Here is a 16,415-nt window from a genome sequence, read left to right as displayed (position 1 = left end):
ACAAAAAAAACTAGCCGGGCGAGGTGGTGGGCGCCTGTAGTCCCAGCTAGTTTTTTTTGTATTTTTTAGTAGAGACGGGGTTTCACTGTGTTAGCCAGGATGGTCTCGATCTCCTGACCTCGTGATCCACCCGTCTCGGCCTCCCAAAGTGCTGGGATTACAGGCTTGAGCCACCGCGCCCGGCCCGGTATTTTTAATCTTTCAAAGGCAGTTCTGATTTGCCACTTAGGATAAAAGGAATCATGGCGCAGGGTTCCATAGAGGATCTCTATTGCACTCCCCTCAGTGTACGGATGGGGAAGCTGAAACCCAGAGAGGGGAAGAGACTTGGCTGTGATCGGACAGTGGGTCAAGAACCCAGGTTTCGTGATGACGGCTGTTGATTATTCCCATTTTACAGATGAATAAACTTAGATTTAGAGATTTAGCCACTTGTACAAATCTACACAGTGAGTCCATGGCAGAGCTAGAATCAAAGTTTGAATCTCTTGATTTCTCATCCAGTATTTTGTTTTAGTTTTTTGTTTCATTTTGTTTTTAGAGACAGGGTCTCACCCTGTCACCTGGGTGACATGCAGTGGCATGATCATAGCTCACAACACGCAGCCTCAAACTCCTGGGCTCACGTGATTCTCCTGCCTCAGCTTCCTAAGCAGCTGGGGCTACAGGCTTGCACCACCATGCACAGATAATCTATCTATCTATCTATCTGTCTGTCTGTCTGTCTATCTATCTATCATTTTTTTTTTTTGTAGAGACAGGGTCTCACTGTGTTGCCCAGGCTGATCTTAAACTCCTGGCTTCAAGGGATCCTCCTGTTTCAGCCTCCCAAAGTGCTGGGATTACAGACAGAAGCCAGTGCGTCCAGCCTAATCCAGTGTTTTTAACAGCAGCAGCAGCAGCAGCTGCCGCCATCATGGACTGAATGCCCACTTTGTGCTGGGCACTGCGAGACACTTTTCATAGGTGGCCAGGACGGAAGCTGGGGCAGGGGCCTGGCAGACAGGGTGCAAACACACCCTCCCCCCACCCTTCTGAATTACTCACTTCTCTTTGTTGACATCGTGGCCCCTCCCTGCTTAGACGCGTTGGCCGGCAGTTGTTTTGCTGTTGGCCAGCTGTGTTGTCATCTCCTCCATCCCCATGAAACTCCCCTCACACTATGTTATTTACTGTAAAAACAATAATATAGCATCAGGCGAAGGCGTTTTTAAGAATAAGCACTCCGAAGCTCATCATCATAGCCCAACAGCTGTTTTAATTTTTCTGACTTCTTCACATCTCTGCCCATATGCCTGCAGTAGACATTTTTCCACCCTTGCATTGGGATGTAGAAAGCATTCCGTATGCTGCTTCATTTGCTTGGTGTTGTTACATGTGTTATGTTGTTTATAATTATGTTTATTGACTCTAGAAGTCCATCGAATGTCCCCATTTGGCTCGACTGTTTCCCTCCATACCTCTATAATGATAAATAATACTATATTGAGAAATCTAGCACTTATAGTTCTTCCCTTCTCCCCCCACCCCGAGTTATTTCTTTAGGATAAAGAGTCAGGAGTGGTTGAAAAAAGGGCTTTTAAATATATTGCTTTAAAAAATGGGTGTGCTAATTTATACTGCTTCTGGCATCTCATGTTAATTTACACATGTTTATTAATTACTATAGGCTGGTAATGACTGTAGGCTGGGCAATTTGACTCATATCATCTCATGTAACTCTCATACTTGCTCTTTAGGCGTTATAATCTACATTTTTGTTTCTCTTTTTTGACAGAGTCTCACTCTGTCACCCAGGCTGGAGTGCAGTGGCATGATCTTGGCTCACCGCTTCTTCTACCTCTCGGGCTCAAGCTATCCACCCACCTTAGCCTCCCAAGTAGCTGGGACTACAGGCATGCACCACCATGCCTGGCTAATTTTTATATTTTTGTAGAGAGATGAGGTCTCACTACTATGTTGCCCATGCTGGTGTCGAACTCCTGAGCTCAAGCGATCCTCCTGCCTCGGCTTCCCAAAATGCTGAGATTACAGGCATGAGCTATTGCACCCAGCCATAATCTCCATTTTTTGGTGGAGGAACCTGACATCAACATTCAAAGGGGATTAAGTAACTTGCCTGAAGCCACAGAAGTATGGCCAGGTGCCGTGGCTCACACCTGTAATTCCAGAACTTTGGGAGGCTGAGGCACATGGATCACTTGAGTTCAGGAGTTTGAGACCAGCCTGGGGCAGCATGGTGAAACCCCGTCTCTACAGAAAATACAGAAAATTAACCGGGGGCATGGCGTTACGTGCCTGTGGTCCCGGCTACTCAGGAAGGTGAAGTGGGAGGATTGTTTGAGACTGCAGTGAGCCAGTGATAGCACCACTGCACTCCAGCCTGGGTGACAGTGAGACTCTGTCTCAAAAAAAAAAACACAAACAAACAAACAAAGAATAAAAATAACTAATGAGGGGTGGAGATAGGATGTGAACTTGGGTGTACCAGATCCCAGTCCAAAGCTCCTCCTGTGAAAAAAAGTTGAACATTTCAGGGTTATTGCATCTTGTTTAGCCTTATTAAAGTCAACACATGGTAGCCTAATTCAACAGCTGTTAAATGTTATCCTCATTGTTTTAATGTGCATTTTGACCTGTGATCTCTGAGTGACCTGTAGCCCTGTGTAATTTAGAGGGATGGGGCTTTGAGGTCCCCAGATTCTGTTTTGTAATGTGTGTTGACAGTTGAAGAGAGTGTGTGGGTGCCAGATGGTTTTTAGAAACATGGAGAAACTCATGGATTCACACCCCTCATCAACATATCAGTCTGTAGGCAACAAACTATTTGAGCTCCCTGGATCTGTCCAGATATGATCAGGGTAGGGAGGAAGAAAAAAGAGAAGTGGACCTTCTTTTCAAAGAGCCCTCAGTCTACCTGGGTAGATGGGAGGGAGCATAGTTGTCGAAGAATGAGATGCCTAAGTCTGAAGTTGGGAGTTTCATCCTCCACAGTTGCTATCTTGGACCCTGTAAGGTGATTTTTAAGAAGCTTGAGTAGGTTGCCAGTATTTAAAAATCTGGAGATTTCACATGAAAATCGAAATTTCTGGCTCCTCTTGAAAAATGGGAGGATCTGACAACCGTGAACCTGTAGTCCTGCTTGGCAGCAGTCATCTAGAGGTGAGCAGTAGCTGCCCCTTTTGGATGGGACATCTACTGTCCTGTTTGCCATGGTCTTCACCCAGCATAGGTCTGCCGTTGACATGGAACTTCTCCTGCCCTTCTGTAAATGCTGCAGGAGGACTAGGAAGCAGAGTGCTTCTGCCAAGCCCTAGAGTCTGGAAAGGAATGTAGGGCTGCATTCCAGGGGGTGGGGATGGTGTGAGCCAAGCTTCAGGGAACAGAGAGCCACTCCCAGTAGTGCAAATAAAGCAGTGGTACCTCGGCTCTTGTAGACTCTGAGGACAGTGCACACAGGGCAGCCAGGACCATAGCCGGAGAGTCGGAGAATAACGCGAGGACTTCTGGGAAAGATGGTGAGTGAGCACACCCCAGATCTGACCCTCTGGCGCAAACATAGAAGAATGATGGCTTAAAACAAAACTACATTTAAAAAATCAGAAAAATCTCTATGGGCCAGGAATGGGAGAGAAAAACCTAAGTGTGGTGAATGGGCTTGCAGCCTGCGGTACCCAGGATACAGGGAGCAGTGGCAGCCAGCCCCTCCGTGTCCATATGGGATGGGATTTGGGTGGGCCCTGCTTGTAGGGAGAAGGGAGCCAGTCAGGAGGCAGGCTTTGTTCCTAGTGAGTGCTGAAATCTCTCTTGGATGGCTCCATATATAACTGGAGACATGTGCTTGCGTGCATTCCAGGGAAGAAAGGAAACCTTCTGGGTGGAAACAGAAACTTGTATTATGCTGTACTTGGGGCCAGAGTTAGAAACTGTGTTACCGGTGCACTCCCAAGATAGGAGGAGCCTGGGCGAATGCTTCCCTTTGTATCTTCTTCATAAGGGGAATTCTGAACAAATTAATCACACAAAAAATGCCACTAGGGGCTGGGCATGGTGGCTCAAGCCTGTAATCCCAGTACTTTGGGAGGCAGAGGCAGGAGGATCAGTTGAGCCCAGGAGTTTGAGATGAGCCTGGGCATCTCAGCAAGACCCCATCTCTACAAAAAATATAAAAATTAGCTGGGTTTGGTGGCACGTGCCTGTAGTGCCAGTTACTTGGGGGACTGAGGCAGGAGGATCACTTGAGCCAGGGACATCAAGGCTGCAGTGAGCCGTGATCCTGCTATTGCACTCCAGCTTGGGTGACAGAGCAAGACCTTGTCTCAAAAAAAAAAAAAAAAGGCTCCTTGGGGTTGTACTTAATCTTCTTAAGAGATTGTGTAGCGGTGCTTTCTCACCTGTTCATTAAGGGATGCTGAGGTCCCTCTAGCTGGGGACACTTTGCAGGCCCTCCCAGAACTTGAGAGTAATAAAACTACACTTCACGGAATCAGGGTGCAAGAGAGAAAAGGATCATTTGGCACAATCTTGGTGTCTTCTCTCATTTTACTGATCCAGAAATTGAGGCCCAGAGATTTGCCCAAGATCACACAGCTGGTCAATGCAGATGCAGGACTATGGGCTGAGCCCGGAGCTCCATCTTGCATTTGCTTCAGAAGCCTTGGCTTGGCTTTTCTTTCCTTTTCTTTCTTTTTTTTTTTGAGACAGGGTCTCACTGTGTCACTCAGGCTGGAGTGCAGTGGTGCGATCATGGCTCACTGTAGCCTCAACCTCCCAGGCTCAAGCAATACTCCTGCCTCAGCCTCCTGAGTAGCTGAGACCACAGGTATGTGCCACCATGCCCAGCTAATTTTTGTGTTTTTAGTAGAGATGAGGTTTCTCCATCTTGACCAGGCTGGTCTCAAACTCCTAACCTCAGGTGGTCTACCTGCCTCCACTTTCCAAAGCGCTGGGATTATAGGCGTGAGCCACCGTGCCCAGCCTATTATTATTATCATTATATAATAGATTGTGCTTCCCTTTTTGCTTTGACAGCCAGGGAACCCACCACTGAATTTGAACCTTATCTTTAGACCTCCACATAGGACCTAATGTCATGTATTTCTTTTCTGTTTCCCTGTCATTCCCTGGCTTTATTTAACTATTTGGCTCTCATTCCCTTCATTACCCTGATTTCTGTATGTTATTATATTGTATGTATTACTATACATTGTTTTAGAACAAGTTTGGAATTAATACCTTAAGAAAAATGTATCAACAGTTTGATTCAGACTGGCCTGTTGTATGTAGTCCAGGGTGATCTTGAATAAGGAGGTGAACTATGCTATTAAAAATGAATTAATGGCCAGGTGCGGTGGTCCATGCCTGTAACCCAAGCACTTTGGGAGGCTGAGGTGGGCGGATCATTTGAGGAGTTCAAGACCAGCCTGGCCAACATGGTGAAACCGTGTCTCTACCAAAAATAGAAAAATTAGCCAGGTGTGGTGGTGTACGCCTGTAATCCCAGCTACTTGGGAGTCTGAGGTGGAAGAACTGCTCGAACCTGGGAGGTGGAGGTTGCAGTGAGCCTAGATCGTGCCATTGCATTCCATCCTGGGTGACAGAGTGAGCCTCTGTCTCAAAAGAAAAAAAAAAGCTAATATTTTTGAGAGCTTATTGTATATTAGCCATTGTCATGCATCCTTCGTGTGTATTTCCTTAAACCTTACAATGATCCTGTGAGGCAGGGCCTATTATCTTTCCATTTTGTAATTGAGGAATCTAAGGATCAGAGGGGTGAAGTGATGCAGCCAGCAGTTGCCAGCTGCAAGTGGCAGAGCCAGGATTCAAATGTAGCCCACCTGACTCCAGAGCACACACTTACTTCCTGTTTGATGTTCTTTGGGAGGGGCCCCCTGAGCTCTTGGAGGCAATGGAGGGATGATTTCAGGCAGCTAACTGATGCTCTTTCTCCCTGTTCTTCTTCCTCTTCTCTTCCCATTTCTTCTAACCTCTTCTCTCTGCTTCCTGTGTTCTCCAGAGCCCATGAGGGCCCCCAAAGGCCTGGCTTTCGCTGAGATCCAGGCCCGCCAGCTGACCCTGCAGTGGGAACCACTGGGCTACAACGTGACGCGTTGCCACACCTATACCGTGTCGCTGTGCTATCACTACATCCTGGGCAGCAGCCACAATCAGACCATCCGAGAGTGTGTGAAGACAGAGCAAGGTGTCAGCCGCTACACCATCAAGAACCTGCTGCCCTATCGGAACGTTCATGTGAGGCTTGTCCTCATTAACCCTGAGGGGCGCAAAGAGGGCAAGGAGGTCACCTTCCAGACGGATGAGGATGGTAAGAGTCTCAGCCCCAGTTCCCAGGGCCCTGTGTGCCTTCCACAGATACGCCATGTCTGAGACTGAAATTTACTGAGGATATTTTTTCTTTTTTTGCTTAGGATTAAACCAACTGTATAACACCAAAGTAATGATAGCTCCTGTTTATTCTCTGGAAGACTTTGGGTTAGATTGGTCTACTTTCTTTCCTTAAGTGTTTGAAACAATTCAGCAGTGAAGCCATTTGGGCATAGAGTTTTCTTTGTGACAAGGTTTTTAGTAAATTTTAATTTTTAAAATAGATATTGGGATATTCAGATTTTTTATTCTTGTATCGGTTTGGATGGACTGTGTTTTTTTTGTTTCTGTTTTTTTTTTGAGATGGAGTCTCACTCTGTTGCCCAGGCTGGAGTGCAGTGGCACTATGGCTCACTGCAAGCTCTGCCTTACGGGTTCACACCATTCTCCTGCCTCAGCCTCCCGAGTAGCTGGGACTACAGGCGCCTGCTACCATGCCTGGCTAATTTTTTGTACTTTTAGTAGAGACGGGGTTTCACTGTGTTAGCCAGGATGGTCTTGATCTCCTGACCTCATGATCCGCCTGCCTCGGCCTCCCAAAGTGCTGGGATTATAGGCGTGAGCCACCGCACCTGGTCCGATGGACTGTGTTTTTTTTAAGCAATTTGTTCATTACACCTAAATTGTCAAATTTCTTGAGATAAAGTTGTTTGTAATATTTATTTATTTATTTAGAGACAGAGTCTTGCTCTTTTGCCCAGGCTGGAGTGCAGTGGCACCATCTTCTTTGACTTAAGAGTTATTTAGAATTACGTTGCTTAATTTCTAAACAATTGGGACTTTTCTTTTTTGTTTGTTTTTGAGACACAGTTTCACTCTGTCACCCAGGCCGGAGTGCAGTGGCGCAATCTTGGCTCACTGCAAGCTCCGCCTTCTGGGTTCAAGCGATTCTTGTGCCTCAGCCTCCTGAGTAGCTGGGGTTACAGGTGCCTGCCAGCACGCCTGGCTAACTTTTGTATTTTTAGTAGAGACAGGGTTTTGCCACGTTGGCCAGGCTGGTCTTGAACTCCTGACCTCAGGTGATCTGCCCACCTTGGCCCTGCAAAGTGCTGGGATTATAGGCATGAGCCACCGCGCCTGGCCAGCAATTGGGACTTTTCTAATTGTCTTTTTATTATTGATTTCTCGGTTACTTCCACTGTAGTCAGAGTATATACTCTAAATTTTATCTTTTGAAATTTGATCCTTACTTTATGGCCCAACATATCGTTAAATTTTGACGTTCCATGTGTACTTGAAAAGAACTTGTATTCTGTTGCTGTTGAATGCAGTGTTCTACATGTGTCAAACTAATATTTATTTAGCCCTTAGTACATGTCAAGCACCATTCTGAATGGTTTTAATATATTACTGCGTTTAATACCCATGACAACCCTATGTGGTAGGTTACTATTTCTAGTCCCATTTTACAGAAGAGGTCACATGACCAGTAGAGAGGTAGCAGAGCTGGCTTTCTAAACTGGCCATCTGGCTTCACAGTTGTCATTTTTTTTTTTTTTTTTTTTTTTTGAGACTGAGTCTTGTTCTGTTGCCCAGGCTGGAATGCAGCGGTGCAATCTCAGCTCACTGCAACCTCCGCCTCCCTGGTTCCAGCGATTCTCCCACCTCAGCCTCTTGAGTAACTGGGATTATAGGTGCCTACCACTATGCCAGGCTGATTTTTTGTATTTTTGGTAGAGACGGGGTTTCACCATGTTGGCCAGGCTGTTCTCGAACTCCTGACCTCAAGTGATCCGCCTGCCTCGGCCTCCTAAAGGTGCAGGGATTATAGGCGTGAGCCACCGCGCCAACAAGTTGTCATCCTTAAGAGCTACACTCGAATACTAGCACTGGTCCAAAGCCTTTCCCTGGGTTCCTACAGATCCCAGGTACCCCTAAGCTCCTTGGTTTATGGCTTTGTCTTGCTGCCGCACGTGCAGTTTTCTGTTCTGCACAGCATTGGCCTAGATGCAAAATTCAGCTCCTTCCTTAGTTTCTGCTTTTCTCTGCCTTAGGACTTCAGCTTCCCCATAGTGGTTTATCAAGGTGTTTTCCCAAGCAAAGACCATTCTCTTCCTAAATGACACTCCTGTGCCTGGCATTAACAGTATACATTTACACGAAAGCAAAACAAAACAAAGCCATGCCTGCAAGTGTTAATGCTGAAATGTTAACAGTATCTCTGGGTGATACAATTGTAGATGCCATTAATTTTCTTTAAGCTCATTTTGATTTTCTACATTGAACATGTCATTTATGTAATTAGAAATTTTTAGACAAGAAAATACCTCCACCCATAATCCCAATACCCCAGTGCAATTGCTGTTTTCATTTCTCTGGCACACGTGCATATTTTCTGAAAACTACCCAGCTGGAACAAAATTGGAACCTTCAAACGTATTTCTCTCCTGAATGCAACCTACACAGTAATGAAAATGCCAGCTATCCATTTTGAGTACTTAGTAATAGGTTGAACCATATGCAATTGCTGATGTTTGCCTTGGGGCTTTATGTACATCACATCATTGAGTCCTGGCTTGAGAGGGGTTATATCATCCCCACTTCACAGCTGAGTTAAGTAAGGTGCAGAGAGGCTAAGTAGTCTGTGAGAACCAGGTGGGAAGTGGCAAGGCTGGAATTTAAACCCAGGTGTCTGGCACCAAAGCCTACTTTCCCCGACCCCTGCCGCCTTTCCCTTGTAGTGCCCGGTGGGATTGCAGCCGAGTCCCTGACCTTCACTCCGCTGGAGGACATGATCTTCCTCAAGTGGGAGGAACCCCAGGAGCCCAATGGTCTCATCACTCAGTATGAGGTGGGTTTGGGACCCTATTACAGTGGGGGACCCTGGTGGAAGGTGAGAGGTGACCCTTTTTCTCTCTACTGCTACAGTAGGAGGTGCATGGGAGGACAGATGTGATTGTCATAGTTTCTTCAACTATGGCCAGGTCTGTGCCCTGTGAATTCTAGAGAAGGGTCCTGAAGGCAGGAGGGAGAGGCGAAGATGACTAGAAGCCTGGCTTGATGGCATCCACCGTCTCCTTTGCTTAGCCTTATCTCTCACTTCCCTGGAACATGGTGGGTGGAGGCTGCTGGTCAGGGATGCTCTGCTCTTCCTGTGCCCACCTGCCTGCCGATCCTGCCCCCAGATCAGCTACCAGAGCATTGAGTCATCAGACCCGGCGGTGAACGTGCCAGGCCCACGACGTACCATCTCCAAGCTCCGCAACGAGACCTACCACGTCTTCTCCAACCTGCACCCAGGCACCACCTACCTATTCTCCGTGCGGGCCCGCACGGGCAAAGGCTTCGGACAGGCAGCACTCACTGAGATAACCACCAACATCTCTGGTGAGCCCCACCCGACCCAGCCCAGCCTCTTTGGAGGTGGCCCAGAATCCCAGGGTTCCATAGGCAGAGGGGAAATGGGGGGCATGGCAGGGGTAGTTACAGAGGGCCCCTGCTGAGAAAAATGTGCTGTTTAGGAGTTAAAGTCAGGCTCAGGAAGGATGAAGTCAGAGGAGTCAGGAGACTGTGGTCAGTGGAATCAGAAGGTTGAAGTTGGGGCTGGTGCTTGAGGTCAGGGGCCAGGGTAGCTCAGGTCATGTCAGCAGGAACAAAGAGGCTAAGGTTAAAGTAGGGGAGATCTGAGGACTGTGGTCAAGGAGGAGGAAGCCTGGTCTTCCTGGTCCAGTGGCCAAGCTCCATGCTTATGACCCTGTCCCCTTCCCCAGCTCCCAGCTTTGATTATGCCGACATGCCGTCTCCCCTGGGCGAGTCTGAGAACACCATCACCGTGCTGCTGAGGCCGGCACAGGGCCGCGGTGCACCCATCAGGTGGGAAAGCGGGGACGGAGGGATGGGAGGCCAGGGCCATAGGGAAGAGGCCCCTCCTCTGACCCAGAGCCCCAGCCTAGGCCAGCTCACCCTTTTCCTCCCTCAGTCTCCCACGCAGGGCTCGGAGTGTCTGGAGGAGAATGTTCTGTGATGCTTGGCAGGCGAGAAGCCTGCAGTCTCTCCCCTCTGAGGCCGTGGGTCTTAGATGGTAACTGTCAGGAGGACCCTGGATAGGTCCAGCCTGGAGAGGGGACTGTCCAGGTCTGTCCAGGGGGCCTTTCCTCAGACACCTTGGACAAGTGAAACTCTGGGGACCTTATATCATCCCAGCCTTTTCCTGGAAGCCCATAGAGATGGGCTTTCTAGACGGCTAGGGCAGCCAGCCAGACAGGGCCATCTCTCTGGAATGGCTAGGGGCTTGGCTTCTCCCCCTCATCTCCCCAGAGGAAGCTGGGCTTGCTGGTGCCGTGGTGACTGCCTCTGCTAGGGAGAGGGTGCTGGAGACAAGACTGCGTGTGTTTGTGTGTGTGTGTGTGTGTGTGTGTGTACATGGGATGTGAACCTGGGTGTGTCTTTATGATAAAGACATGGGATATGTGGTGTGAATGTGTGTGGGAGGTGCGTGTGGGAGACATAAGTGTGCATGTGTGTGAGAGCATGAGGGTGTTTGTGCAAGTGTGTGCACGTCGTATTAGACCCTGTGCTAGGGGCTTTATCTGCATGAAGCCATTTATCCTCATGGCAGTCCCATGGAATGGGTTTTATTACCTTCATTTTACGTATCGGGAAACTGACTCAGAGAGCCTAAATCACTTGCCCCCAAGGCCACACTGCTAGTAAGTGGTGGAGCTGGGATTTGGAAGCCAAGTCTGTCTGCTGTGCCTGTACCTTTTCTAGAAGTTATAGAGTGTCCCTACCCTTCTGGTCCACTCCTTCCTTCCACGAAGGTACATGCTCTGGGAGAGGGTGACAGCCTTTAGGTGGGGGAGGGGGGTGTGAGGATCCTAGTCAGTTCACCAGGAAGAGAGTGGGCTGCCCAGGTGACTGTGGCAGTCCCTCACCTCCTCACCCCCCCGCCCAACTGTATCTTCTCCTCTTCTGCTTTCTCTTTCCTATATTTGTCACTGCAAATCCTGCCCTGGGCTGATTCCCAGACCCTCAAGGAAGACCCAGGAAAAAGTCACGGGGTCTGCAGGGCCTTTTGCATTTTGCTGGAGCCTCAGGGCCCTTGTGCTGCTGAGTCTGGGATGGGTTGAGAACCCTTCCTTCCTTGTCCTCCTGAGGGATCCTGTGAGCAGCACTGGTCAGGGTCCCTCAGGATGATGATTTCAAGGCTAGGTGGGGGCAGGGGATGGGACTTGGTGGGAGGGGAGTGGCAAGATGGCTGCGTGACCCTGGGCATATCCCGTTACCTTCCTGAGCCTCCGTTTCTTTATCTGCACAATGGGGATTATTCTAGATTAAGATGCACTTTGTTCATGGCTAATGTTAATGATTACCTCCCAGTGGGATTTAGGGCTAGGAGAGGCCTGACCTTAGCCTGGGGTAATGGAGGCTGAGAGGGGTTTGGACTGGTGTTTATAATGGGCTAGTGACAAGCCATGGGCTGGTGTCCAACACCCTGGGATGATTCCCCACAACTTGGACGCTCAAAAGAAACATCTGGTGAGCAAGGAAAAGACATTTCTTCTTCCCCGAGCAGAGGCTGTCAGTATGGGATGTCACACACCAAGATGTGACCGAGACTGTAACTGGAAATATTTAAATTTGTCAGCATTCACGCATTTACTCTCCACTTTGTTCTGCAGAGGATTTGGAGGAGCTCATAGCAGAAACCTACTTAGTAAAAGAGATAAAACAGAAACACAGTCCAGGACCAGGGAGCACGAACCAGAGTGGGCAGTCAGGATCCTGAGACAGCAAGGCTCTGATTTGCTGATCAGAGGCTGCCTCGGCATTGAGAGGGTGCTAGAGACATAGTGTTGGGTGTCCTTGTTTGCTAAATGACTGTCTCTCACTAGAGGTCAGTTTTAGGAAGCCCAGATGCCTAGTGTCTAGCACAGGGCTCATCATCTGAGCTTGGTCAACTCTGAATGAATGAATGAATGAACGAATGAATGAATGAATGAATCTGGCTAACCCTGTCATTTACTGAGTCCCAGAAGGGAGCTGTCAGTCGCTTTGGTTTCCCAGGTCTTTTTTTTTTTTTTTTTTGAGACAGAGTCTGGCTCTGTTGCCCAGGCTGGAGTGCAGTGGCCGGATCTCAGCTCACTGCAAGCTCCGCCTTCTGGGTTTACGCCATTCTCCTGCCTCAGCCTCCCGAGTAGCTGGGACTACAGGCGCCCGCCACCTCGCCCGGCTAGTTTTTTTTTTTTTGTATTTTTTAGTAGAGACGGGGTTTCACCGTGTTAGCCAGGATGGTCTCGATCCCCTGACCTAGTGATCCGCCCGTCTCGGTCTCCCAAAGTGCTGGGATTACAGGCTTGAGCCACTGCGCCCGGCCGTTTCCCAGGTCTTGGGTCACACACACAGGAGGACTCCTGGAGGAAGCAGGATGGGGCCTTATGGCTTGGTTCTATTGAGCAGGGTCCACGATCCTCTTAGCCTGGATTAGTAACAGGAATAGCTGCTGACATGCGCTGGCTGCTTGCTTAACTTGCCTGTTCTTCCCATCTACCTTCTGGAACAGTCTCACAATCACTACCATTTTATGAAGGAGGAAACCAAGGCCCAGGGAGGTTAGGGGATTTGCCCAGCTAGTAAGAGGCAGTGTGGAAGTTAGTCCCCAGGCTTTGACCGCAAAGCCCATGCCTTTAACTGCCAGCTGGCTCTCCCAGTGCTCTGGCCGCCTGTGATCCACTGTACGCTCTCCTCCCTGTTCAGTGTGTACCAGGTGATTGTGGAGGAGGAACGGGCGCGGAGGCTGCGGCGGGAGCCAGGTGGACAGGACTGCTTCCCAGTGCCACTGACCTTTGAGGCGGCACTGGCCCGAGGCCTGGTGCACTACTTCGGGGCCGAACTGGCGGCCAACAGTCTACCTGAGGCCATGCCCTTTACCGTGGGTGACAATCAGACCTACCGAGGCTTCTGGAACCCACCGCTTGAGCCTAGGAAGGCCTATCTCATCTACTTCCAGGCAGCAAGCCACCTGAAGGGGGTGAGGGATCTGCCAGGGTCATGGTGGGCGTGGTTGGGTGTGGGGGATGGCAGACGGGATACCTTGCAGCAGGCCCAGCACAGACGCCACGCCCAGCTTTTCCCTTAGCCCCACCTCCGATAGCCCTACCTCCCATAGCCCCACCTTCCATAGCTCCGCCTCCCATAGGCCCCCCCCCCCCCCCCCAGGGGCCTTACCTCCTGTAGCTCCACCTTCCATAGCCCTGCCCCCACAGCTCCTCCCCCATAAACCTTGCCCCTCCCATAGCCCTGTCTCCTTTTGCCCACCTCCCATTGCCCCACCTCCAATAGCCTTACCTTCCGTAGAGCCACCCCCACAGCCCCGCCTCCCATAGCCCCTCCCCCATGGTCCCACCCCTCCCATAGCCAACCTTCCAGACCCCAGACTCCTTCTCACAGAACACTATCCACTTCCTGAGCTTTCTTTCCCAGACTCCTCCTTTCCATCTAGGTCCCCAGGCTAGTCTCTGCCCCTTCCTGAGGCCCTGCCTTCTATCTTAGATACTTCTCTTCCCGGAGGAGTCCATCTCAGGTTCCCGCGTTCCTGTGTTAAGGCCTAGGACCTGCTCCTCCCTGAAGCCCCGCCCTATCTTCCAGGCTCCTCTCTCTGTTTCTTGCCTGATTTCTCACTTCCTAGCTGGACTTCTGGCTCTAGGCCTCGCCCCGATGTCCGAGGCCCCGCCCATTTCCCCATGACATTTGTTTCTCTTTTGCCTCCGATCTCATCCCCCTTTCCTAAGGCACTGCAGGTACCTCCCCTCTAGGCCCCGCTCTCAGGGGTCCCCCCAGGCCTGCCTTCGGGTGGGGTGTCCTGGTGCCATCAGCGCCAGACAAAGCTCTGAACAGGCCCAAGAAGCGCTGTCTGAGGTTCCCACCCTGGGGAGGGAGAGGTTGGGGCTTCAGCAGCGCTGAGACCCCCATCTGTGCCTCCAGGAGACCCGGCTGAATTGCATCCGCATTGCCAGGAAAGGTAAGTCCGCTGGGTTCCTGCAGCCCTTCAGCGGCAGGTTTCTCACCTGCCCAGCGCTGGGGAGGTGGATCCTGAGAACCTAGGGCTGTGGGAGTAGAGGAGGGTGGTTGGGCAGGCTGGGGCCAGGAAGGGCTTCTCTGCTGGGTTTCCATGCGCCTTACCTCAAGGGTGCCATCTCCCAGGCCGACAGCAGGGGCCTGGAGCAGGCTTGTGGAGAGGAGCCATTATAGTTGTGCCCTGGGGGTGATGGGTACTGGGTGCTGGTTCTGGGTTACGTATCTGCCCGGCTTTCCTGTGGTGGGAAGAAGGTGAGGTCAGCATGGGCCCTGTGCTCTAGGTGTCTTTTGTGCTTTCACACAGGGAATGTGGTTGGTTTCCCATCCTGAGATGGACTAACCATGCCCTAGGTACACAATTCCTAATCCCTGTTACCTCCCAGGAGGGCAAGAGGGTGGGGCTGAAGGCCCAGGTGTCTGCTCTCCCCTATCTACTGAGAGCTGAGAGGATCTGAGAAAGTGGGGAGCGAGGGAAGCTATTCCTGGCAAAGGAGCCATGTCAGTGAGGACTGTGGTGTGGAAGTGCAGGAGGTGTCAGGGATGGTGAGGAGGTGGATTTGCTGGAAAGGCAGGACGTGTTGAGGATGTGGGGTGGTTTGTGCAGCCCAGTTTGTTCCTTGGGCACAGACACCTACAGGAGGGGCTCGATGGTCCCTGTCTCTCCTCTGATCCCTTGTTTTGCTTTGTTCTCCCCAGCTGCCTGCAAGGAAAGCAAGCGGCCCCTGGAGGTGTCCCAGAGATCGGAGGAGATGGGGCTTATCCTGGGCATCTGTGCAGGGGGGCTTGCTGTCCTCATCCTTCTCCTGGGTGCCATCATTGTCATCATCCGCAAAGGGTGAGTAAGGCCAGTGCCCTGTCCCACCAGTGCCTTCTACCCCTTAGAGGCCTGGTGGCACAGAGGAGTAGTGGCTAAGAGCTGGTAGGACAGCTGTCCCACAGGTGTGTGGAGGGCTGCCAGCCTGGGCATCAGCTCTGCAGACGGATCTCAGCTGGGTGGTGGGAAGCCAGAGACTGGGCAGATGGGGCTGCCCCGGAGTGGCATGGCTGGAGTAAGGTCTGGCTGGTGCCAGGTGCTGCTGTTCAGGAAGGGGCGCTCAGTGCCTGGTGCCAAGGAGCTATGCCTGCTGGGACTCTTTCAATAGGGATGGCATGGAGGTGACCTGGCTTTGAACCCCTACCCCTCTGCAGACCTTCAGCCAAGGTGTCTGCCCTGCTCATGGATTGTGCAGTTGACCTGAGCAGGGGATGGAGCTTACTCCTCTTTAACCCAAGGGCCCTGAGCCATGTCTCTTCCTGGGATCTACCTTCTCTGAGGCTCAAATTGCCCTGGACCCTGTTACTGTGGATCCTTGAGGAACCCTCCTGGGCCTGTGACTGAGAAAACTCTCCAGTTGCTGCCCCTACTATCTCAGGTCTCAAAGGTCCAGCCTTGTGTTTGCACGAAATGTGTTTCCTAGCGGATTTGCAGAGGGCAGCATGAATCCCAGGACATTGTAGAATCCAGAACCTAGGATCTTGCAGTTTCAGAAATGTAGGATTTAGGACTCTAGGAATCTTAGGCTTTAGAATTGCAGAGGCTCAGAGCCCCAGAACGTAAGAGCTGCCGGGTAGTTCAAGGTCATCTAGTCTAGTGGTTTTCAATTCTTCTTAAAGAAACAGAACTTGCCTTCAAAACACCAGAAAACTCTTCCCTGGGAGCCTAGTACATGGAGCAGATGAAGGCTGAGCAGCAGTGCTGGTTGGAGGCTGGGTGGGGGCTTCTGGGACATTTCTGCTTGCCAGCTCTGCCCCACCATGTTCCCCACCAGGCAGCTGTGGGACACTGTGGTCCAAGCACCTTAAATGAGGGAATGGGATGCTGAAGCGTAGAGGGGGATGCAGGGCTGCCCAAGGCCACCCAGAGAGCCAGAGGCAGAGCCAGCTCCACCCTTCCCCACCTGGGCTCTGGCTTCTATAGCCCCTACTGCTGCCGGCTGGGTATACGTGGATGAGTTGGCTATATCTCTGGGCTGCCG

The 16,415-nt window shown here is 50.7% G+C and overlaps 1 protein-coding gene across 4 annotated transcripts in view; it reads left to right on the top strand.

Annotated features, from left to right (window-relative positions):
* PTPRU (protein tyrosine phosphatase receptor type U) overlaps positions 1-16,415 on the top strand; it is an 89,332-nt gene that overhangs the window by 32,230 nt on the left and 40,687 nt on the right. For all 4 annotated transcript variants that reach the window (XM_023219546.2, XM_023219545.2, XM_023219544.2 and 1 more), the window contains exons 8-14: positions 6,017-6,325; positions 9,066-9,175; positions 9,510-9,711; positions 10,095-10,197; positions 13,081-13,354; positions 14,308-14,344; positions 15,097-15,235. In XM_023219546.2, the coding sequence (XP_023075314.1) occupies positions 6,017-6,325; positions 9,066-9,175; positions 9,510-9,711; positions 10,095-10,197; positions 13,081-13,354; positions 14,308-14,344; positions 15,097-15,235 (1,174 nt within the window). The remainder of the gene's footprint in view (positions 1-6,016; positions 6,326-9,065; positions 9,176-9,509; positions 9,712-10,094; positions 10,198-13,080; positions 13,355-14,307; positions 14,345-15,096; positions 15,236-16,415) is intronic.

The sequence above is a fragment of the Piliocolobus tephrosceles genome, chromosome 1, assembly GCF_002776525.5.
Source record: "Piliocolobus tephrosceles isolate RC106 chromosome 1, ASM277652v3, whole genome shotgun sequence".
NCBI classification, from domain to species: Eukaryota; Metazoa; Chordata; class Mammalia; order Primates; family Cercopithecidae; genus Piliocolobus; species Piliocolobus tephrosceles.
Note: the sequence above shows the minus strand (reverse complement) of the source record. Positions and strands in the feature narration are given on the sequence as shown.